We start from the raw sequence: 26,388 nt of genomic DNA, 5'->3' as shown, positions 1-26,388 counted from the left end.
GGCTAATACAGTGCATATATTAAGCGAAAGAGTTCATTTCTCTAGCGAACTAACAAGCTGTGATCACTGAATGGCTTTTCTGAGGTAAATGCATCATGACATATTGTTGAATACGGATGCTTTCATTGATGTCTTTCCACCGTTGAAACACTGAATGAGCGATTACATGAGATATGACCGTTTCAGTAAGTTGTACTGAATCTTGCAACATACCTTCAGATGTTCTTTCATGTTTATTCTGTAACTAGTATTAGGGAGGAAGAGATGAACACGTTCACTTGCGCTCCGCGCTCGCGCTGCCGGTTGAACTGAGGCGCCTGTACAGTGATCTGTCACCCCACATCAAAGCACGTCAAAATGGCATTTTCTGTTTAAACTTCATGATTTCGTGGACAGAATTTGAAGGATGACACTTTGTTTCTTATCGAAAGTAACAAAACGCAGAGCTTATTGCGGTTATTGGTGGTGAATATTGGTTGCAATGTAATGCTTCGGTACACACGTGCACCGTACCGAAAGCCCTGTACCGAAACGGTTCGGTACAAATACGTGTACCGTTACACCCCTAATACACACCTAGGATGGCTTGAGGGTGAGTAAAGCTTGGGCTAATTTTCATTTGAAAGTGAACTAATCCTTTAAGTTCCCAGTTATAGGTTAACCTGCAATTTAGCAAATTTCCTTTAATCCCCATAAATTCCCATGGAAATGTTCCATTTTTGAAAATTCCCTGAATTTTGCAACCCTAACAAGACCTCTTATATGTCAAAAGATTAAGGCAAATGTGATTTCTCATGTCATGACCGCTTTAATAACCGCAGCACGCTGGACTCTGATATTTGCAGCGCTTGAATCAGTCAATCACATGTAGGCTGTCAGAAATCCCTTCTTCCTGTTACTAAATTAGTTTAGCAGAGATCATGTTGACACTAATGAGAAAGGAAGTGCTGAAGAGCATTGAATGCGGCTGTCACTGATGTTTGTTCAAATCATAAATGATGAACTTTACAGTTATTGAACTGAACTGAATCAACACTGAACTGATTGGAGTTCAGTCTTTTAATTATTGAATTTGCATGTCACATATTTGATGAAGTTTGCATCATTGATTCGGTTTATTACAGTGAAGCTGCTTTGAAAGCATCTGTAGCGTGTGAAGTGCTATAGAAATAAAGCTGACTTGTTCCTCCACAGGCCACAGAGAGCGAGATGGGTGACGTGGATCTGTCCGGCCTCCCCGAAGCTCCTGTGGACTCAGAGGAAGAGGAGGAAGATGAAGATATCGAGCGCTCCTCAGAGGCTCTTCTGGGCAGAGATCTGGTGCGAGAGTGTCTGGAGAAGGATGCGGTGGATCGGACAGACGACGACATCGGTAAAGACAACAGGCCTTCTGTGAACGGCACACTTTTAAGTGCTCTTGCTTATATTTCCATGATGTTTAAAGAAAAAAAAGTGTTTGAAAGTCAGCACAATTGTCATTAAAATACCATAAAAAGTCTAGAAGTTACTTCATGCATATGAAGGGCGAACATTACGTCACCATCTCTCTCTCTATCCAAACAGAGCAGCTCCTGGAGTTCATGCATCAGCTGCCGGCTTTCGCTAACATGACCATGTCTGTCAGGAGGGAGCTGTGTCGAGTCATGATGTTCGAGGTGGTGGAACAGGAAGGGACCATCATTCTTCAGGACAAACAGGAGGTAGAGCCAGTCACGCCAACATGACTATTACTAGTAGGGCTGGGCAGGAATATTAGGCTGCTGTCACTTTAAGAGCTGCACAGATCCAATATACTGTTCACACAGAACGTGTTTTTCCAATCCAATGCACCACTTTTCCATTGATTTTCTATCTAAACACGCGCTAGACGTACGTGTATGCCTCTCGCACATGACACGCGTTCTAAAAACTCAAGTTAAAATCAGTTAAACTTTTAAAAAATTCCGAATTCAACAATTCCCATTCTGCTTGATTCCGAATCTCATCGATTCCTAATTTCAAGTCCAATAAGGTAAAAACAAACAAACAAACAAACGTAGATGTCAGTCACATTTATTCAATGTCTTATTTCAAAACATTTCATTATAGCTGAATACCATCAACAAAAATCAACAGGCTTTTGACAAGTAAACACTGAACAAATAAACAAATTAGCAATTGCACAAATACAACTGAACAAAGATATGATTGAAATAAACATTGTTTAAAGATTTTCAGGTATTCAGGTACAGAAACTCTAATCAAATGTGAAATAACACTGCAGTTTATGGATAAAATATAGGCTATGTTACAAAATATAGTTACAAAAGTTATTTAGTCAAGAAGAGCGAGTGAATTTTCTCTGCATTTTCATTAGGGATATTTTGACATTTTTGTGTGTAATTTTCCATTCAAGTGCAAAAAGACATGGAAGAGAACTCAGAACCGCGCACTATACCGTATGAGAGGCGGTTTTCTGTGCGCTTGTTTTGAATGCGTGAATGGAAAACAGCGTGCGAGTCTTCTTTGCGCTTGAATGGTTTAAAATCTAATTAAAATAAGTGCACAGGAATCGAAAAGCAGAATCAAAATGCACGTTTCTTATCGAATCACTGATTCTTGAAAATTTGGAACCGGTTCTCGATACCCATCACCCATCAGCTGTTTTATTGTCGTCTTTCCGCGATTGAAACACTGATTGAGAGATTACATGATTCATGATTCATTGTTCTGAATCTTTCAACATTCCTTCTGATGTTCATCCATGTTTATTTGGTGCTGTAACTAGTAGTAAAGAGGAAGAGATGAACTGAGGAGCTACAGCGATCTGTCACCAAATATTAAAGAGACACAAAACGTCTCGGTTACAAAGGTAACCCTCGTTCCCTGAAGGAGGGAACGGAGACGTACGTCGGACAGACCGACGAATAGGAATCTCGCTAGAGAGGCCAATCTACTTCGAGTGTAACTAAACGAGCCAATGCACATTGGCATGCAATCATATGCATCAGCTGCTCGCCTCGCAGCGCGGGTATATAATGAGCAGCAGGTGCGTTGCATCTTCAGGTTTTCGCTGAGGAGCCGAACCGGATAGGCGGCAGCATCAGCGGGGTACAGCGACTGTGGCGACGGGACGTACGTCTCCGTTCCCTCCTTCAGGGAACGAGGGTTACCTTTGTAACCGAGACGTTCCCATTCAGTCGGTCACGTTCGACGTACGTCGGACAGACCGACGAATAGGAATCCCTACCAAAGCGCCACAGGAGCTGCCCTCTTCCAGCGCTCTGTTGTAAGCCACCTGAACCCCCTTGCCTGAGGATGGTGGGACAGGGCTAACACAGAGAGAGTCGATCACTGCTGTTCCCCAAAACCCATTCAGTGAGACTATTGGATAACGCTGGGAAAGCGTACCCTTCGCTGGGAAAGGAACGCTGCGGAAGCCACATCCTTCCCCGAAGGAGTTATGTGGAGAAGTACATATGGACTAACCCTGTAGGGCTGTGCTACATATGGAAGAGCTGGGGTGACTCCAACCCGATGAAGGGTAGGTTCTCCCAGAGGGAAAGACACGGGCTTCGTTTAGGAGCAACCGTGGAACCAACCATATGGGATCCCCCACTAAGCCGACACTAAGCCGGGGCCTCTCCGTGCCTCTGACCTGTGGCGAGAACATGGGAGGAGACCGGCTCGACACGAAGGCTATAGTATCTAGCGAACGTGTTAGGTGTCGCCCAGCCCGCAGCTCTACAAATGTCTGTCAGCGAGGCGCCACGAGCCAGCGCCCAGGAGGATGCGACACCTCTCGTGGAGTGAGCATGCAACCTGAGCGGGCAAGGCACACCCTGAGCTTGGTAAGCCAGGGCGATGGCATCCACTATCCAGTGGGCCATCCCCTGCTTGGAGACAGCCTTTCCCTTCTGCTGGCCTCCATAACAGACAAGAGCTGGTCTGAGGTCCTGAGGCTTTAGGTTCTGTCTATGTACAGTTGCAAAGCGTGGACTGGACAGAGTAAAGCCAGGGCTGGGTCTGCCTCCTCCGAGGGCAGCGCTTGCAGGCTCACCACCTGGTCCCTGAAGGGAGTGGTAGGAACCTTGGGCACATAGCCAGGCCGGGGTCTTAGTACCACGTGGCTATCACCCGGCCCGAACTCCAGGCACGATTCGTCGACCGAAAATGACTGCAGGTCCCCTACCCTCTTGATGGAGGCCAATGCCACCAGCAGCAAAGTCTTCATAGACAGAATCTTTAAGTCTGCTGACAGCAAAGGCTCAAAGGGAGCAATCTGAAGTGCTCTCAGCACCAGAGTGAGGTCCCAAGAGGGTATGGAGAGGGGACGAGAAGGATTTAACCGTCTCGCCCCCCTAAGGAACCTGATGACCAGGTCGTGCTGACCAACAGATTTGCCATCTAAGTGGTCGTGGTAAGCGGATATAGCAGCAGTATGGACTTTGAGGGTGGAGGGGGGACAGCCTACGCTCCAACCCTACTGCAAGAAGGAAAGCACGACTCTGATCGAGCATCTTCGGGGGTCTTCCCGTCGAGAAGGGCACCACTCGACGAACAGGTTCCACTTTGGAGGCGTAAGCACGTCTCGTAGACAGTGCACGTGCCGAAGTGATGGTGTTAAGTACCTCAGGGGGTAAGTCACCTAGAACCTCCGCATCCCGTCCAAGGGACCAGACATGGAGTTTCCAGAGGTCTGGACGCGGGTGCCAAAGAGTGCCCCGTCTCTGAGAAAGAAGGTCTTTCCTCAGAGGGATGGGCCAGGGAGGGGCTGTCGCGAGGAGTGAGAGTTCTGGGAACCAGGTCCGGTTGGGCCAGTAAGGCGCAACTAACAAGACCTGCTCCTCGTCCTCCCTGACTTTGCACAGGGTCTGTGCAAGTAGGCTCACTGGGGGAAACGCATATTTGCGCAGGCCCCGGGGCCAGCTGTGAGCCAGTGCATCTGTCCCGAGTGTCCCCTCGGTCAGAGAGTAAAACAACTGGCAGTGGGAGGTTTCTGGTGAGGCAAACAGGTCTACCTGAGCCTCTCCGAATTCTCTCCAGATCAGCTGAACCACCTGGGGGTGGAGTCGCCAATCTCCTGGCAGCGCAGCTCGTGATAGCTCGTCGGCCACACGGTTGAGCACACCGGAGACATTAATGGCGCGAAGCGACCTCAGATGCTTCCGACTCCACAGGAGGAGATGGCGGGCGAGTTGTGACATGCGACGGGAGCGTAGACCACCTTGACGGTTGATGTACGCAACGGTCGCAGTGTTGTCCATACGGACCAGTACATGCTTGCCCTGAAGCAGGCCTTTGAGGAGGCTCAGAGCAAGGCGTACTGCCAGCAACTCGAGGCAATTGATGTGCCAATGCAGATGGGGTCCCGTCCAAACCCCTGAGACTGCATGCCCGTATTACGTGGCACCCCAGCCGGTGGCAGAAGCATCTGTGAACACCACAGCATGCCGGGACACCTGTTCTAGGGGCACTCCTGCCCGAAGAAACAAGGGGTCCGACCACGGACTGAAGGTTCGGCGGCACTCCTGAGTGATTGGCACCCGGAATGTGCCGCGCTGCCACGCCCATCTCGGGACTCGGCCGTGAAGCCAGTGCTGAAGCGGTCTCATATGAAGCAGACCGAGCGGTGTTACAGCCGCAGCAGCCGCCATATGCCCCAGGAGCCTCTGAAAGAACTTCAGTGGGACCGCTGTCCTGCCATTGAATGTATTCAGGCAGTTCAACACTGACTGAGCACGTTCCTCTGTGAGGCGTGCTATCTGCTCGACCGAATCCAACTCCATACCGAGAAAAGAGATCCTCTGCACCGGGGCGAGTTTGCTCTTTTCCCAGTTGACCTGAAGCCCCAACTGGCTGAGGTGTCTGAGCACCAAATCCCTGTGTTTGCACAACTGATCCCGGGACTGTGCTAGAATGAGCCAGTCGTCAAGATAGTTGAGAATGCGAACACCCTGTTCTCTCATGGGAACAAGGGCTCCCTCCACGACTTTCGTGAAGACGCGGGGAGACAGGGCCAGCCCGAAGGGTAGGACTCTGTACTGATATGCTCGACCTTCGAACGCGAATCTCAGGAATGGCCTGTGTCGCGGAAGAATTGAAACATGGAAGTACGCGTCCTTCAGGTCAATCGCTGCAAACCAATCTCGGGGACGGATGCACTCGAAAATGCGTTTCTGCGTGAGCATTTTGAATGGTAGCTTGTGGAGGCTCCGATTCAAAACTCCCAGGTCCAAGATCGGTCGTAACCCGCCGCTTTTCTTGGGTACAATGAAGTAGGGGCTGTAGAACCCCGACCTCAAATCGGCTGGAGGGACCGGCTCTATCGCGTCCTTCGCCAGGAGGACTGCGATCTCCGCACGCAGGACAGGGGCATCGGCATCTTTCACTGTAATGAAGAGGACGTCCCTGAACTTGGGGGGGGGGAGCCGGGCGAACTGAATCGCAAAGCCGACCCTGATGGTCCGAAGGAGCCAGCGAGACGGACTGGGGAGCGCTAACCCGGCTCGCAGAGACCGTACAAGCAGGACCAAAGGGACCACCGGTGTACCCGCAGCAGGGCAGCGAGGTGGAACACAGGGACGCGGCTCGGGGGGCTCTCTATGTGAGGCGGCCCGAAGCGGCGTCACAGTGTGCTAGGCAACACTTACCTGGCTCCACGGATGGACAGAGGGAGCAGTCGAGGCTTTGGCTGCCCGCTGCTCGCTGCTGTCCGCTGGCGACAGAAGAGGGGGATGAGAGTGGTGAGGTTTTTCTCCTCCCACTGCTCTCCAAACCCTCTTCAGACCTGGAAATGGAGGAACTGCTCTTTAAAATTTGGGTACCGCTGCCTCTTGGGTCAGTGGCGGAACAGAAACAAACCCAATAAAGGATTTACCACCTGGCCCTCCTCCAGGGGTGGAAGAGCAGCCCCACCCATCTCTGGGTTGCCCGTCTCAGGGGTGATTCTCACCAACCAGTTAAACAGCTGCAGAGACGGGAGGCGTCATCTCCCCGCAATGGATACAGCAGAGCCTGCTGGGCCGGAGTTTCTTGCAGGGGACGACACCCTTGGCGACGAGCAGACTGAGGGGCGGCCCAAGAGGAACTCAATGGTTTGTCATGGGAAGCTCCCCTATCCGCTACTAACTGAGGAGAACCGCTGGGCTCAGTCCTCGACAGTGTCACCGAAAGGCCACCTCGTAAGATGGGAGCATTGAGAAAGCATTTAGCTTGACAACCTCTCACACCTCACAAGGTAAGCCAGGGGGCACTTCTGGACCACGGAGGTGGACATCGTCTGGCTGAGGGCCTGCGCCGTGACTTTGATCACGGTTAGTCAACAAGCGCAGCTCAACCCCAGCACAGAACTACCCTCATGCAAAAAGAGTGCCTTGGCCTCACATGCAGGGTGGGTGTGGTCTGTGTACAGCCACCCCATCCAAGAGGGTAGTGAGAGAGGAAAAACTTATGCAGATTGGCACCTTTGGCATTCCATATTTATGGCACCAATATACCCCCATACTGCCAAGTTTTCCATGCACATCTGGAAGACCCAGGAAAGCATGGCTGTAAACTCTGAATCTGAGTCAGCATAAGCACACACCATTACAGTGGGCAGCGTCACCCTCATTTCCAGAGCATAACAGCACTCTCTCCGATGCTGCAATCGACGTCTGTCCCTCAGCTGGAGCTCTGAATGAAATGCTAGGTTCCCCTATGAGAAGGACCAGCAATCCAATCCAGAAACTGCACAGCTCGCAATGCGCTAGAGAGGGAGGGGCCCTAGAGGGTTGGTTCCCCGAAGGAACCCCTCAACCTCATGTCACCCAAGCCATATCAGCAAAGTAGACCTCTTCTGGTGCACCAGAGAGGGCGCTACAATGGAGATTACGCAAGGGAACCGCGCATCTAGAGCGCCGAGCGAGCGCTGGGTTGCCGTGACAACCCGCGCTGCAGCCCGGCAGCTCGACGGCACACGACACGCAGAGGAGCGAGAGGTTTGCTCTCGCTGATCTCCGCGGTCTCCCAGAGTGTCGGGCAGACCCGCGGCTGTGCTTTTACACACAAGCGGCAGCTGGCCAACAACAGAGGGGACTCAAGCTTCCCGGAGAAAGAAGAGTCACGACCGGCGTGTCGACGGGATCATGTTCTCATATGAAAACATGAACACCCACGAACATCATTTCAGCACGCACCCAGACATGCGAAACGGTGATCGTGGCCGTCAGTGAGGACAGGAACGATCGCATCCAGAACACAAGTAGGATGTCGTCTTTAAAAAGACGCGAATCTACTTGTGTAAGCTCTTTCAGGGACTTTACTCTTTTAGAAGTGCTGAAGCACGCAGGGGAACGGCCACCGCAACACAGACAGGGATTGTGTGCAACCTGTCATGTGCTTTCTCTCTCTTTTGAAGGCGCTCACTCTTACCAGCCGTAAAAACGGCTTTTCAGCGCTCAAAAGCGCACCGTACCGGCCGTGAGAACAGCCTTCTGACGCTGTCAAACAGCTATTTGCTCAAAAACGGCAAACGAAACAAAAACAGAAAAAGAGAGGACTTCGACCCCGCTGCTGTGCTGTTCGCCCGCACTCGGAAAAAAAGAGAAGTTCAACCAAAAAGCTTGACTCGTCTTCTAGCAGACACTCGCTTGCAGAGAACAGGAACAAACACCGTTCGGCTCCGAAGCGAAAAGCTGAAGATGCAACGCACCTGCTGCTCATTATATACCCGCGCTGCGAGGCGAGCAGCTGATGCATATGATTGCATGCCAATGTGCATTGGCTCGTTTAGTTACACTCGAAGTAGATTGGCCTCTCTAGCGAGATTCCTATTCGTCGGTCTGTCCGACGTACGTCGAACGTGACCGACTGAATGGGAACCACATTTATTGAGTGAATTTAATCGTAATTTGACATTAATTGAAAGCTGAGACTTTCATATCAAAAAGTTTCAAAGCACAAAACTTATTGTGATTATTGGATGGCAGGCGCTACAAATAATGTTTAGTGAGGTTTTGTTTATGCATCAAATAGCACAGATCTTAGATCTTGGGATTTAAGAATCGACATCATCAAAACAAACATTGATTAAACGATGCACTAATATTGCCAACCCACTCATCCTGACAGAGCAGACCTAAAGCCCAGCTTGTGCAGAGAAACACTGTGTGGTCAGTTTATTTTTACATCCCAATTCATACGGAGAGAGACGTGACTAAGAGAAAGAATCACTTAAGAATGAAGAAACAATTCATGGAAACAATAATAGCAGATGCTCTGAATTGTTTCAGACAGTGATGACAGTTCAACTTAGAGAGATTTGAGCAGTCTGTCATGATGAAGAGTAATTATGTTAGATATCAGACCACAGGAAGACACTGTTGCACGTCATAAATGAGTTTAAAGGAGAGCTAAATGCACAGATGCGCTCAGTGTGTGGGCTACAGTGAAGGTCAACAAGACAGACACGCTTTCTTTATGAGAGAAGAGAGACACAAAGAGTGGGAGCAAAGGTCAAGATATTTCAGCAGATTCATTCAGACACATACTGATATCTTCCCTTCATCTGCGTTTCCTGCAGCAGTATTACTGTATAATAATCGACCTGACATACATGAAGCTCACCTGATTTCTGTTCGGTGTTTTATGATCTCGTGTGTTTGCAGCTGGACCTGTGGTACGTGATCCTGAACGGCGCTGTAGAGATCAGCTATGGAGACGGCCGAGCAGAGATCCTGTGCATGGGCAACAGCTTCGGCATCTCGCCGTCTCTGGACAGGCAGTTCATGACCGGGGTCGTGTGCACTAAAGCAGATGACTGCCAGGTGAGAGCATGTGTGGAAGCCCATTTCTGCCACGCAGGAAGAAGAATGCTTTGGTCAATCAGAATTATGACATGAAAAGTCATGAGATACTCCAGGGGTGCCCACGAGTTCAGATCCAACCCTGATCAAACACACCTGTCTGTAATTATCAAGTGTGCCTGAGGATCCTGATTAGCTGCTTCAGGTGTGTTTGATCATGGCTGGAGCTGGAAGGAAGATCTCCAGGAACAGGATTGGACACCCATGAGGTACTAAGTCATAATTATGAGATAAAATTAAAATTATGACATGCTATGTCATAATTATAATAAAAAGTGAAAAATAAGAGATAAAAAGTAAAAATTATTAGAACAAAAAATAATAATTATGATGTTTTTATCTTATAATTATGAGATAAAAAGTTAAAATTGAAATTGAAATTTTAAAAGAAATAAAAGCCAAAGTTATGAAAAAAAGTTTAGATTATGACAATTATAAATTAAAAAGTTGAAATTATGAGATACTGTCATAGTTATGATAAAAAGGAAAAAACAAAATAATAAAAAAGATAAAATTATGGGGAAAAAAAATCGAAATCGACAAGTTAGAATTATGAAAAAAAGATAAAATTATGAGATAAAAGCCAAAATTATGAAAAAAGTTTAAATTATGACATTATATTTATGAAATAAAAAGTTGAAATTATGAGATACTGTCATAATTATGATAAAAAGTAAAAAGTTATTAGAAAAAAGCCAAAATTATTAAATAAGTTGAAATTGATGTTATAATTATTAAATAAAAAGTTAAAATTATGAAATAAACACCAAAATAATGAAAAAAGTTGAAATTGTTATAATTATAAAATAAAAAGTTAAAATTGAGATACTGTCATAAGTATAAGTAAAGTAAAAATTATTACAAAAAAGGCAAAATTATGAAAAAGTCCAAACTGACAAGTTATAATTATGAAATAAAAAGTTAAAATTACAAGATAAAAGACAAAATTATGAAAAAAATAAAATAAAATAAAATTATGAGATACTTTATATTAAATTAATTTATGAGATAAAAATTATTAAAAAAGTAGAAACGGACAAGTTACTATTATGAAATAAAAAGTAAAAATTATGAGATACTGCCATAAATATGATATATATATATATATATATATATATATATATATATATATATATATATATATATATATATATATATATAATCATATTTAAAGGAAAAATTGTTACAAAAACGACAAAATTATGTCCATATTGACATTATAATTATGAAATAAAAAGTTGAAATTATGAGATACTATATCATAATTATGATAACAAAGTAAAAAGTTATTAGAAAAAAGCCAAAATTATGAAATAGGTTTAAATTGATGTTATAATTATAAAATAAAAAGTTAAAATTGAGATACTGTCATAAGCATAAGTAAAAATTTACAAAAAAGGCAAAATTATGAAAAAGTCCAAATTGACAAGTTATAATTATGAAATAAAAAGTTAAAATTACAAGATAAAATCCAAAATTATGAAAAAAAAAAAAAAAAAATTAAAATGATGAAATACTTTGAATTAAATTAAATTGTGATATACAAAATTATTAAAAAAGTAGAAACGGACAAGTTACTATTATGAAAAAAAAAGTAAAAATTATGAGATACTGCCATAAATATGATATATGTAAAAAAAGGAAAAATTGTTACAAAAAAAGACAAAATTATGTCCATATTGACATTATAATTATGAAATAAAAAGTTGAAATGAAATCGTTATGATAAAGTAAAAATTATGAGATAAAACTGACAAAAAAAATCTAAATTATGACAAGTTGTAATTATAAAATAAAGTTGAAATTACGAAATAAGTCAATTTTGACATAAAAAGTTATAATTATGAGATAAAAAGTAAAATAAATGATGATATACCAAGTCATTATGAGATGATGTCAAAATTATGACATACTATGAAAAAAAAAAATAGAACAAATAAAATTTTGAGATTTTGAGAATTATGAAAAAAGTCAAAATTATAGTTTAATCATGAAATAAAAAGTTGAAAATATGAGAGAAAAGGTATTTTTTGACATGTTAAATTATAATTATGAGGTAAAAAGTCAAAATTCTGAGATAAAGAACCCATTATGACACAAGTCAATTAGGACAGGATATTTTGAAAGTCACTGTGGTCTAAACAACATTGACATTTGGATGTCAGAACGATGTTCAGTTCTGGCTGAACGAACCCTTTAAAGTGCACTACAGCCGGCCTGTGTGAACAAGATAAAACTCTCTCACGCAATGGCAGTTTCACAAACCTTTACGGTTTCCCTCTATGATGCACCTTCTCCACTGAAATCAGCAGTGTGTAGATTCAAACCCGTATGATTTTCTTTCCTCTCTTAAAAGGGAAACATTCTGAAGAAGCTGAATGCTGTCATAAAAGTCTTTTGAAATCATATGATAGATTAGTGTGAGGAACTGACCGAAAGTCAAATAAGGAATAACTACCGATGGGCCACAAACATAATGCTTCTTTTAAAACAACGTTGCCACTTATGAATAAAAGGTCATGGGTTCAATTCCCAGGGAATGCAGTAATGGAGTACTGAAGTGCAGAGCAGCAGCAACAATATCACATATTGGCGATAATCTGGTGGTTTTGACCCTGCCACAAACTCACACTTCAGTCGGTGAGCAGTGTTATTGCTGACGTGACCTGTAGCCTTGTGGTCAGGGTCCGAATGTAAAGGTCTCCTAATATAGCAGAGCTGCTGATTCCTCAAAATAAAGACTCCACCTCAACTTCCTCTTACGCTGTGAACCCAGCGCTCGTGCACATCCTCTCAGAGACGTCGCACTCATGAGTTGGCGCAATGATTGCGCTGGTTATCCATGTCTGGTTCAGACTAACCTCCTGCTGTACTATCGGTTCATTGCTCTTCCTCATGTCGTTGTGGACCAGTTTGTGTGCATCGCACAAGAGGACTACTGCCGCATCCTCAACCATGTGGAGAAGAACACGCACAAGGTGGAGGAGGAGGGCGAGATCGTCATGGTGAAGGAGCACCGAGAGCTGGACCGCAGCGGCACCAGGAAGGGCCACGTCGTCATCAAGGTGAGGAAGAGTCGGGTCCCCGATTCATCACGCTCAGTGCTCTGCGGTCAGTTTAATGCTGGTCAACGACACTGTAATAAAGGTTAAATAGCCAATGACAGTCGATTTGAACAGAAAGCATCACAAGATGACCCTTAACTTAAGATGAGACGCTACAAAACCATTGTTTTTCATGGACTGCTCAGTTTTGAGATTAAGTGTTTATTTTATTGCACTTGTATCTATTTGCATCTGTAGATTTTCAATTACCACTTTAGCAGCTTTACATACACCAAACTTTACAATGTTATTCCTTTCTACATTCTGGAGGTTTATCGTTCGGCTGATTTATAGAACATTAAAACATATTTTTTCCTCTGATTTATCCAAAATCCCCTCTGTAAAAAACTCTAATATTTTAACAAAATCAAGATTTTTGAACCTGGCTTTTATCCTATGTGCATATTTCTCTACTGGAAATGCATGCAAATTAGTTCATATTTAATTAGATAATGCCTCATTTGCATATTTAAACATTCCAGAAAACCCAAGCTAATGCACTGTGATTAAATCATCTGGGGAAGTATGGTGAGATCTGTTAAGAAGGCTGTTTCTGTGCAAGTTGAACTCGCTTGGACTCGGCAGTCGGAGCATTTCCTCATTTTCTCCTTGTACAAGTGTCAGTCCATCAGATCTGTCATGGCAGTGCTCTCCACTCGTTTCTGATTGGCTGTAAACCAGGCATTCGGGGTCAGGTTCAGTTTCAGGCCGGCTGATGTCGGTTTCTGATCCTCTGGAGAGCGACTGCTCTGCGTGACGTCTGCAGCAGTCACATGAAGATGTCTGTGCTGTTGTAGCTGTTATCTCCTGATATTTCAAATAGTGCTGTTATAGACACCATTAGAGAAAAAAATTGGCCGATACCGATAACCGATAATTCTTTATATTTGAAAGCCGATAACCGATATATTGGCCAATAAATGTAAATTTTTATATAATTTTTGAGAAACAAAAGTCTCACCATTAAAAGCCATGTCCCAAACACACAATTATGATTTTATGTAGTCTGTTTGACTTGCACTGCACATGTTGCACTTAAATGTTTTGTCTTTTTGAAGTGATTTTCAATCATATTTCAAGCAATTCAAAACCATCACAGTGAACAGTGCGCATCTGAAGTGTCTCAGCTGAAGGAAATAATACATTATTATACTATATCGGCCAAATTTTGTTATCGTGCCGATAACGGTAACATTAAAAATGAACATATATCAGCTGATACCGATTTTGTGGCCGATATATCACATCAGAGAGACTCAAATGTGTACACTCGGGTCAGACCTTAGCCCACAATGCCCACATTAAAACCAGTTTTCATTGTCCTATCTGCATGCATTCTCTGTATCAGATGCTCTTGTCTTGTGTGTATCAGGGCACTCCAGAGCGTCTGATCATGCACCTGGTGGAGGAGCCGTCAGTGGTGGACCCTACTTACATTGAGGACTTCCTCCTGACGTACCGCACCTTCCTGTCCAGCCCCATGGAAGTGGGCAAGAAGCTTCTGGAATGGTTCAAAGTGGACAGTCTAAGAGACACGGTCAGTCTGTGTGTGTGTGTGCATCAGTTCTCAGTTTCTGTTTCTTACTAAGGATGCACAATATTTGATTTTTACCAATATTTTTCAACTCGTTTTGGCTGATAGCTGATGCTACGGCTTTGCAAAAAAAATATACAGACTTTTTTTTTTTTGCTCTTGAGAAACTCTGGGCTGATGGAGCAGTGTGACTCAGTGTTCATTGCTCTATATCAGTGATTCTCAACCTTTTTTCCCACGCCGCAGTGTTTTATGGTGGCACATATGGTATTTTATTTCTGTGGTATTTCACATTCTCCGAAATCAACAAACACAACAAGAAGTTTCTTTTGGTTTCACAGTGTTGAAATGGCTGGCAGTGTGACTTCTTCATATCAAAATGAAACTCTCTTGTTCAGTAAACTCACGTTACACAATTCCCTGATATGCTGATCCAAAATGATCAACTTATGCTAATGATCAAACTTATATTTGTTTAATCCATTTTAATTTATCAAAATAAATTGTGAAACTGTAATTTATTTTTAAAATGTGGTCGGAATATCGCGGGCCGCATTTGCATTTGTGACGGGTCGCAGGTTGAGAACCACTGCTCTATATGCTGAGTTTAATGGTCCATAAAAAAACATTGGTACAGCAAAAAGTGATCAAAATTTGTCTGGATTCAGCCTCATGCTAGACGAACTGCTCTAACGAAAATCCCAAATTTGAGCACTTTATATCAGCCATATTTTGCTATCAGCCATTTTATGGCGCGGTTTCTTGGCCATCGCAGAGGATGCGTTAAAGCGAACACAAGGCCATGATATTAGAGATATACTGTTCTAACGAAACCAAATCTTTATCTTTATACATGCGCATCCGCACCCTTGTTTACTTCATAGTAAAATGGCAATGATGCACAAAGGAAATAGGTGATAGTATATACATAAACCAGAAATTGTAATGCATGAGCACACAACGTTTCTTGTGCTCACACAATAGTTTCTCGTTGCCACGCAAAAAGTTTTTTATTTTTGTAAAGGCCCCTTTATCATATGATGCCTGTACCGATATGCCGATATTTTCCAATATATCATCAAGTCTCTCATGAGCAGGAATTATAAATGAATTATTTTTCATTTCAGCTAGAATTGAGCAAAAACTGTGTGTATTTTACCTTTCATTTTATTAGTGCTCCCTAAATAAATATAACTTCTTACTGGGTGTACAGTTGAATGAACACAGAATGACCACAGTGCTGACTTATTGGCAATATCATATCAGGCTGATGCCGATTATTACATTTTAAGCCTTTATCGGCTGATTTCAATATTGTGCCGATAATATTGTGCATACCCATTTCTTGCACTGTTGTTTTTGTAGTAAATAATGTTTTGCATGTGTTTACATATTTTGGGATCTTGCAGGTGACGAGAATTGTGTTGTTGTGGGTGAACAATCATTTTAATGATTTTGAAGGCGATCCAGTGATGACTCAATTCCTGGAAGACTTTGAGAAGTTGCTGGATTCCTCGGTGAGTGTCGACATCAGACACAACAGGTTGATTTAAACAGGATGCCTATGGTCGTGGATAACATAAAAATATCAGGGGATCCTAAAATAGGGATTTTTAGACCCTTGTAAAAAAGCACAATGTATTTTAATGTAATTTCTGCTAAAATTTGTATGTCGTGTATTTAAATATATGTGAAATCACACATTTGTAATGATGAAGTTGCAATTTAGTACATTAAAAATATATTAACTTTAAATGTAATATCGAATAACATACAACAGTTAAAATTATAATTAAGACTCCACATGTGCTTAATGTTAGCCAACAAATCAAAATAAGTGCACTTCTTTAAAGCACGACAAGATTATTAAAACATTATTTTAAATGCACTTTAAAGACATTATTTGAAAGTGTACTTTTTAAAAGTGTGTTAAGAAAGTACACTTAAACGGCCTTTAAAATTAATATTTTAATATCTGTAAGAACAGTTTTTTAAGTGCACATTCAATACAATCAAGTGCTCTTCTTTTGAGAAGGGAAAGTCTTGTAAATGAACTATCTTTAGACATCATGGAAATGTCTATTGAATAAGTGAAAAATGAAACTGTATAAACGAGGGTTTGCATTTTCACAGCAGAGCAGCTATCTCTAGTTTCACTACAGGCATGATTTACTGAATCAAAATCATTGTACTGATCTGAATATGTAAATATTTCTTGAATGTGTGTTTCACTGAATTGTCTCTCAGAAAATGAAGGGTCACCTTCGTCTGCTGAACATTGCGTGCGCTGCTAAGGCGAAGTGTCGTCAGATCACTCTGCAGAAGCCTTCCAGAGAGTCTCCGCTGTTCTTCACGATTCAGGGCGGCAGCGAGCGGTGCTTCGGCATCTTCGTCGAGACCGTGGAGCCGGCCAGTAAAGCAGCAGAAGCGGGGCTCAAGCGTGGAGATCAGGTACCAATTAGAGGAACACGAAAACAACGCTTGCCATATTGATATTTCAGCATAAACTCATTGTGCTTGTTTGTCTTCAGATCATGGAGATTAATGGGCAGAACTTCGAGAACATCTCACACTCCAAAGCCATGGATATCCTTAGGAACAACACGCACCTCTCTCTTACTGTGAAGACCAACATCTTCGGTATGTCACAGTACACATGGTGTCGGGGGGCGCTAGTGTGTCGTGGGTTGGTAGATCGCACTTCACCACAGCTCCCACAAAATTGAATATTAATTAAATAATTATATCAGCATAAAGAAAACGAAGACTCTTTCCAAACTCATCACATATGACAATCAAAGTTGAAACCGCTGTTGTATGAAATGTAGTGAATGATTTGAAAGCGCTCTGAGAGACTTGTTTGCTAGCGTTCGGCAGCAGATGCCTGATGTCTTCATGTCACGTGGGTCACACAGCTGAGCTCTTTGATTGGCCGCCATTTAAATCACTTAATAGAACAAAACCGACAGACATTTAAACCTCTTTATGGATCAAAACTGACCGATATTTAAATCTCTTCTGGATCAAAACTGACCGATATTTAAATCTCTTTACGGATCAAAACTGACCGATATTTAAATCTCTTTATGGAGCTAAACCGACCGATATTTAAATCTTTTTATGGAACAAAACCGACCGATATTTAAATCTTTTTACGGAACAAAACCGACCGATATTTAAATCTCTTTATGGAACAAAATCGACCGATATTTAAATCTCTTTATGGAACAAAACCGACCGATATTTAAATCTCTTTATGGAACAAAACTGACCGATATTTAAATCTCTTTATGGATCAAAACTGACCGATATTAAAATCTCTTTATGGAACAAAACCGACCGATATTTAAATCTCTGTATGGAACAAAACCGATCGATATTTAAATCTCTTCATGTAGCAAAACCGATCGATATTTAAATCTCTTCATGGATCAAAACCGACTGATATTTAAATCTCTTCTGGAACAAAACCGACCGATATTTAAATCTCTTCATGGAACAAAACCGACCGATATTTAAATCTCTTCATGGAACAAAACCGACCGATATTTAAATCTCTTCTGGAACAAAACCGACCGATATTTAAATCTCTTCATGGAACAAAACCAACCGATATTTAAATTTCTTCTGGAACAAAACTGACCGATATTTAAATATCTTCACGGACCAAAACCGACCGATATTTAAATCTCTTCTGGAACAAAACCGACCGATATTTAAATATCTTCACGGACCAAAACCGACCGATATTTAAATCTCTTCTGGAACAAAACCGACCGATATTTAAATCTCTTCATGGAACAAAACCGACCGATATTTAAATCTCTTCATGGAACAAAACCGACCGATATTTAAATTTCTTCTGGAACAAAACCGACCGATATTTAAATCTCTTCATGGAACAAAACCAACCGATATTTAAATTTCTTCATGGAGCAAAACTGACCGACATTTAAATATCTTCACGGACCAAAACCGACCGATATTTAAATCTCTTCTGGAACAAAACCGTCCGATATTTAAATCTCTTCATGGAACAAAACCAACCGATATTTAAATTTCTTCTGGAACAAAACTGACCGATATTTAAATATCTTCACGGACCAAAACCGACCGATATTTAAATCTCTTCTGGAACAAAACCGACCGATATTTAAATCTCTTCATGGAACAAAACCGACCGATATTTAAATTTCTTCATGGAGCAAAACTGACCGACATTTAAATCTCTTCATGGATCAAAACCGACCGATATTTAAATCTCTTCTGGAACAAAACCGACCGATATTTAAATTTCTTCATGGAGCAAAACCGACCGATATTTAAATCTCTTCTGGAACAAAACCGACCGATATTTAAATCTCTTTATGGATCAAAACCGACCGATATTTAAATCTCTTCTGGAACAAAACCGACCGATATTTAAATCTCTTCTGGAGCAAAACCGACCGATATTTAAATCTCCTTACGGATCAAAACCGACTGATATTTAAATCTCTTCATGGATCAAAACTGACCGACATTTAAATCTCTTCATGGATCAAAACCGACCGATATTTAAATCTCTTCTGGAACAAAACCGACCGATATTTAAATCTCTTCTGGAACAAAACCGACCGATATTTAAATTTCTTCATGGAGCAAAACCGACCGATATTTAAATTTCTTCATGGAGCAAAACTGACCGACATTTAAATCTCTTCATGGATCAAAACCGACCGATATTTAAATATCTTCTGGAACAAAACCGACCGATATTTAAATCTCTTCATGGAACAAAACCGACCGATATTTAAATTTCTTCATGGAGCAAAACTGACCGACATTTAAATCTCTTCACGGACCAAAACCGACCGATATTTAAATCTCTTCTGGAACAAAACCGACCGATATTTAAATCTCTTCATGGAACAAAACCGACCGATATTTAAATTTCTTCATGGAGCAAAACTGACCGACATTTAAATCTCTTCATGGATCAAAACCGACCGATATTTAAATCTCTTCTGGAACAAAACCGACCGATATTTAAATTTCTTCATGGAGCAAAACCGACCGATATTTAAATCTCTTTATGGATCAAAACCGACCGATATTTAAATCTCTTCTGGAACAAAACCGACCGATATTTAAATCTCTTCTGGAGCAAAACCGACCGATATTTAAATCTCCTTACGGATCAAAACCGACTGATATTTAAATCTCTTCATGGATCAAAACTGACCGATATTTAAATCTCTTCATGGATCAAAACTGACCGACATTTAAATCTCTTCATGGATCAAAACCGACCGATATTTAAATCTCTTCTGGAACAAAACCGACCGATATTTAAATCTCTTTATGGATCAAAACCGACCGATATTTAAATCTCTTCTGGAACAAAACCGACCGATATTTAAATCTCCTTATGGATCAAAACCGACTGATATTTAAATCTCTTCATGGATCAAAACTGACCGATATTTAAATCTCTTTACGGATCAAAACCAACCGATATTTAAATCTCTTCATGGATCAAAACTGACCGATATTTAAATCTCTTTACGGATCAAAACCGACCGATATATAAATCTCTTCATGGAGCAAAACGACCAATATTTAAATCTCTTTGCGGAAAAAAACTGGCCGATATTTAATAATAATCATAATAATAATAACTTTATTTTTATATAGCGCCTTTAAAATAGCTTCTCAAGGCGCTTTACATAAAACAATCAAATGAGAATACAACACACACAAAGTAAAACAAGTTATGCTTATATATATGAAAGATAAAAAACAAGACAATGAAGAAAAAGCTACCCTAAAAAAAATTTAATTTTGAATATGATTTAAAAATACTTAAAAATCTCTTTATGGGAAAAAAAAAACTGTCCGACTTTATGTAAAGCTGCTTTAAATGATGTGTATTGTGAAAAAAGCTATACAGATACATTTGACTTGATTTTGACTTGCAGTTTTCAAAGAGCTTCAAAGCCGCGTGAGGCACGAGAAGAAGAACGGTGGTCCTCACATCCCTAAGATTCAGGAGAGGAAGAGCAACCGCTTCTCCATCCCGGATCTGCCCGGAGACATGGAGTTTCCTTCGGACAGCAAGAACCGCAAGAAGTTGAAGGCCAACACTGTGTCCGGAGGACGCAACAAGATCCGTAAGATGCTGGAGAAGACCAGATTCAACATCCTGCCCCCAAAACCCTTTAGGTAAAGACACGTTCCTATGTGGATGATGGTGGAAAATCACTTGAGGTCACTCCATTCTCTATTCTTTTCCTCATTCTTGTCCGTGTCATTCTTACGCTCTCACAAGGTTTAAACAAACCTCCATTCATCATTTAGTTTGGTGTCCATTAGTTGGTCATCATAACCATCAGGAGCTCATGAAAAGATGTTCAGCTCAATCAAAAGGGGGGAAAAATAAGAAATTACATCCTGAATAAAGAAATCAATGTCTGTTTTAGTAATTTTAAGAGTTCTGACATTGTTTTCAGTTAGGCAGTTAAGCACATTTCTTTAACAATTCCAGATGTTTTATTATTTTTAGTTTATTTAGATAACTTCAGACAGGCGTTTTTGAGTTAATCTTACAGTGACCCTCCAGAGGCAGGACAGGACACCCCTGTAGTATATTGTTGTTTTCTCATTGTGGTGAGAGAAAATGTATTCAAGTGTCATGAAAATTACACCATGTCCTAACCAGACACAATAAGATTCCATCGACAATCAATCACAGATCTTGGCCCTCTCTGTGAGTGCACAACTGTTGCACTTTCAACAAAATGAATAAGTAAATAATCAAACCATTTTAACTAAGGCTGTTGATTCTTTTGGTGGCATTCATTAATTATGGAAAAAAATTACATGTTAAAATTATTAGCGCTTTGATGACCTGTACATCACCTTATATTACATGCATTTTAGTTACAAACATGATGCAGATTAATAACTGACTGCGTGATAAAACCTATTATAATGCATTTAAAATTCCACCAAAATTGAAGATATAGGGCAAAAAATGCCCCAGTATGGGTTTTTGTCTCATATTTATATCATATGATACATTTTAGCAATATCACAAGAGTGTTTTTTCCCAAATATGTGCATGATTATAAATGTGATACTCAATTTTATACTACAGTTTAATAAACAATAAGTTAATATTGTGTTACATTTTAAGGCCAATTCACACTGCACAGACAAACACCAACACAGACAATCAAGTTGGGGGTTGGATTTGGACTTTTGTGAAAAATAACTGTCATGTTCACACTGTACCAACAAACACCAACAAACTTTGAGTCAGAATGTCTTTATGTGTCATTTTTCGCCTGAAATAAGGGTGTAGGAAACGAAAAGGGGTTGTGGGTGAAGCCGTGGTTGCTGTGACCGGGAAAGATGGGCACATACTAGAAATGATCCAGAAAACTAGATGATCTGTTTCATTAGAAAGATTAAATACTTCAGCTTCAGTAAATTTTCACTGTTTATGATCAAATTCAATTGCAGTGACAGTTAATTTATGTCAGGAGTGCAAAATAATCAGTTGGTAACATGATATTTTGATACGCATTCATATTCACTCACGTCTGCTGTGGTTTATTTGTGTTCACACAGCTGCACTGAATAGTCTAAAAGTGCGATAGTTTAATATTTATTAGACAGAATCATAATTTATATTCATTATTCAATGATTTATGCAATATGATGACCATTGGCGGCTTCCTGCACTGCCTGTTTGTGTTTTCACTTCCCAGAGAAATGTTTCTATGCATGAAACTATGACGCTAATTAACATACAATTACGATAGTATATGATTTGAATGTGATTTTCATGAGGTTAGGGGTATTTGTTGTCATAGGGGACCAACGACAACAAACGGTGATGGGTAACACACTGATCTGACTCCGACTGACGTGTTTGTTGGCATTTGTCTGTGGAGTGTGAATTGGCCTTTAGACACAATACTGTCAATATTGTTAGTTTCGGCAGTAAAAATTTAACAAAGCCACAGCAAAACTGTTGCGTGTCTCTAGAGAAAAACACAGCGGTGTTTAATTACTAAATGAATCTGTGATTTTAAATGAATTGAGTGAGCCGATGATTCAGTGACTCATTCATAAAGACGGCCACTTGCTTCGTTCCTGAATGAATCACATTTGAATGAATCAGTTGAATGAATGATTCAACGACTCACTCATTAAGACAGTGACTTGCCACTGCCTACTGGCGGTTTTAGTTTCATATTTAGAGCATTTCATTTTTCATTCATATCCATGCCACCTCTGAGCTGCATTAAACAGTTTGTGTTACTAGACCTAAATGACACTTCAGATGGATGACTTTTCTCATCTAACACAATAATGACTTTAAATGATGTTTTGGGGTGTCATTTCTCAGCCATGACAAAGACACATTTTATTGTGTGTCATGTCTGGTTAGAACAGTGTGTAATGTCACAGTGCAAAAAATCTGAATGTCCTAAAACAGGCTTCATGTTGCTCATGCACAGTATACGTTTTATTTTTTGAAGTTGGGGTGAATGTGAGCCCAGTAAGAGTGTGTGTGTGAGAGTATGAGTGTGTTTGTGTATGTGAGTGCTTCACGGGCTTGTGTTTGTGGGTCATCTCTGTGCTTGATGCTTGTACTGCTTGACATCACGTGTCTTCTGTTTTTATGGCTGCTTCACTTGCACAGGGGACTGTTTGGGTAAGAGACACCTGCTCAATACACTCTCTCTCTCTCTCTCTCTCTCTCTCTATCATGAAATGATGTCATAATGTTAAGAGTAGTGCAGCACAACCTCTGCCAGAAGAGATTGTTTGCGTGAACATTGTGTTTCATGTCGTTTCATCTTCACATAAACTGTGTTATTGTGTTCACAGATGTCTTTGTGCATGATCACAACATATTTTTCACTTTTTCTCTTTCCTGCAATTTCACGAAGAATTCCAACATATCCTAACCAGGCACAATGTTTCCAACAGCCAATCAGAGCATGATGTTTAATACACAGTTATGGAACAAACACAGCACAACAGACATCAAATGCTGCGACTAACAACATTTCCTGTTGACTAAAGCTGTGATTGGCGAGGAAAGCTTGTGTCATGTCGTGCCTTGTTAGGTGTTTTCTGTCATTGGTCAACAGCTTTTCCTTGTGTAAATGACCATGCAGTCACAGTGCTTTCACGTCTTGTGTGGAAGTCGTTCTTTTCACTTCCTGTTTCTGTGAAATCACAACCGCTATTTGTCACGTGACCTAGACAAACACTAGCTGTGTCATGTATACATGAAAAATAAGAAGAAAAATGACATTTCTTATTTTTATATGTATTCATGTAAAAATCCTGCTATGGCAAATCATAATTAAAGAAAATGAGATTAAAAATTATCAAAGTTATGATACAAGTCATTATGACATGAAAAAAAATTTCATAATTTACTTTTCATCACAACTTTTTATATTTTTTGACAGATTTTATCTCAAGTTCGAATTGTTAAATTTCTACATTATTTTTACTTAATGCTTGGACAGTAACTTGGTATGTCATAATTTTGACGTCATAATTTTGACTTTTTATCTCATTTTCTTTTTATCTCATAAAAATGACATAGTATGTCAATTTCAACTTATCTCATGACTTATAATTTTGACTTTTTATCTCATAATAATGACATAGTATGTCAATTTCGATTTATCTCATGACCTCTCATAATTTTGACTTTTTATTTTATAATTATGAGTCTTTCAATTTCGACTTCTCAACTTATTTCATAATTTTGACTTTTTATCTCATAATTATAACAGTATGCCAATTTTGACTTATCTCATGATATCTCATAATTTCAGCTTGTCAATTTCTCATAATTTTGATTATGATATATAATTATCTCATAATAATGATATAGTATGTCAATTTTGACTTATCTCATAATTTTGACTTTTTATCTCATAATAATGACATAGTATGTCAATTTTGACTTATCTCATAATTTTGACTTTTTATCTCATAATTATGAGTCTGTCAATTTCGACTTCTCAACTTATCTCATAATTGTGACTTTTTATCTCATAATAATGACATAGTATGTCAATTTCGATTTATCTCATGACTTATCTCAAAATTTTGACTTTTTATCTCATAATGACATATTTTGTCAATTTCAATTTATCTAATGACTTTTTATCTCATAATTATAACAGTATGCCAATTTTGACTTATCTCATGACATCTCATAATTTCAGCTTGTCAATTTCAACTCATAATTTTGATTATGATATATAATTATCTCATAATAATGATATAGTATGTCAATTTTGACTTATCTCATAATTTTGACTTTTTATCTGATAATGACAGTGTCAATTTCGATTTATCTCATGACTTATCTCATAATTTTGACTTTTTATCTCATAATAATGACATAGTATGTCAATTTCGACTTTTCTAATGACTTCTTATCTCATAATTAGAACAGTATGCCAATTTCGACTTATCTCATGACATCTCATAATTTCAGCTTGTCAATTTCAACTCATTATTTTGATTATGATATATAATTATCTCATAATTATGACTTAGTATGTCATAATTACAGTGGGCTCCACAAATATTAGCACCTGTGACAATTTGTTTTTGTAATTTCTGTTCTTAATCTTCATTCATTCAAATTATTCACAAAAATCTAACCTTTAAGTAAAGTTACCAAAATTTACCAAAGCATAATTTTTTTTTCTTATGTGGTGGAAATGGGCTTCCATACCCGTGAATCTGATGTGACGTGCTTTACTCCATCTACAACTGTTCGGGATGTTGTTCGTGCATTTGTGTTGATGTTTCCTGCTGTACCGGATCTGTTCTTGAGGGGCATTTCATGGAGTCAAGTGATGGATGGAGAGGCTGTGTTAGTGATGCTATGCTCTCAGAGTTGATCGTCACGTCTGTCTGTCTCTCTGCCCTGAGATCGAGACAGCAGAATGTAAATTAGCCCATCTGTGTAAAGGTCAGCGTCTGATTGGCAGCGAATTTACCCATGAGACAGCACTATTTCCTCTCGTCTGAGACGTCACATGTGCTCGCCCTTCTGCTGTGTTTGGTCATCTCAGGCTTGTGTCTCATTCATGGATTGTGTGTGCATATTCATTGCTCGTGTGTGTTTAGAGCGCTTTCACACTGCAGGTTCACAGTTCAGTTTGTTTAGACTCCACAGCTTTTATCATGACCATCGGTGAGCAGCTCGCATTCTTCACATCTATTGCAATCCATCTGCAGCAGATGAAAACTTGTCAACAGCAAATCAAAACTACCTCTGTTTCTTCTTAATTTATCAGTGATCTTTCTCTGAAGCATCTTTCCCTTTTCTTTGACATCACGTAGGGTTATTGGAGGATGTTAACCAGTTGCAGAACAGCTGTTTTTTCTTATTAATAGTAGTTATTGTTTTAGTAAAATCACATTCGGTCTGTCTCAGTCCAGTCAAATCAAGTGTGAAAACGGCCTAAATGTCCGCCTCTTCCATCTGTGTGTGTGTGTTCATCAACATGCAGTGTTAATGTTTGTGCTGGATGTAATCCATCTCTCTCTGTGTCCGCAGCGACAGTGGCTTGTCTCAGTCTCAGGATGACAGTATTGTGGGCACTAAGCAGTGCCGGCACAGCGTGGCCATAATGCCCATCCCAGGCAGTCTGTCGTCCAGCAGTCCTGACCTGCTGCAGCCCGCCGCCAGCGTACTGGACTTCAGCAACCCCTCAGGTAACACATCACACCATCAGAGAACCAGTGCACTCACCCAAAGCCAGTATAATGACCGCACACATCATCATATAGCGCTGAAAATATCAAAGCTTGATTTTACACAATATTTGCACCAAATTTACTTGTATGTATCTGAGAACAGTGTGCAGTGACACAAGAGGGCAGT

General features: G+C 40.5%; 1 protein-coding gene across 9 annotated transcripts in view; it reads left to right on the top strand.

Moving 5' to 3' along the window:
* Window positions 1–26,388, top strand: part of rapgef6 (Rap guanine nucleotide exchange factor (GEF) 6) — a 112,542-nt gene that overhangs the window by 61,681 nt on the left and 24,473 nt on the right. For all 9 annotated transcript variants that reach the window (XM_067375481.1, XM_067375479.1, XM_067375480.1 and 6 more), the window contains 10 exons: window positions 1,195–1,372; window positions 1,564–1,700; window positions 9,630–9,788; window positions 12,740–12,892; window positions 14,304–14,468; window positions 15,875–15,982; window positions 16,713–16,916; window positions 16,997–17,105; window positions 20,426–20,669; window positions 26,062–26,219. In XM_067375481.1, coding sequence (XP_067231582.1) covers window positions 1,195–1,372; window positions 1,564–1,700; window positions 9,630–9,788; window positions 12,740–12,892; window positions 14,304–14,468; window positions 15,875–15,982; window positions 16,713–16,916; window positions 16,997–17,105; window positions 20,426–20,669; window positions 26,062–26,219 — 1,615 coding nt within the window. The remainder of the gene's footprint in view (window positions 1–1,194; window positions 1,373–1,563; window positions 1,701–9,629; window positions 9,789–12,739; window positions 12,893–14,303; window positions 14,469–15,874; window positions 15,983–16,712; window positions 16,917–16,996; window positions 17,106–20,425; window positions 20,670–26,061; window positions 26,220–26,388) is intronic.

This window comes from Chanodichthys erythropterus, chromosome 22 (assembly GCF_024489055.1).
Source record: "Chanodichthys erythropterus isolate Z2021 chromosome 22, ASM2448905v1, whole genome shotgun sequence".
Classification (NCBI taxonomy): domain Eukaryota; kingdom Metazoa; phylum Chordata; class Actinopteri; order Cypriniformes; family Xenocyprididae; genus Chanodichthys; species Chanodichthys erythropterus.
Note: the sequence above shows the minus strand (reverse complement) of the source record. Positions and strands in the feature narration are given on the sequence as shown.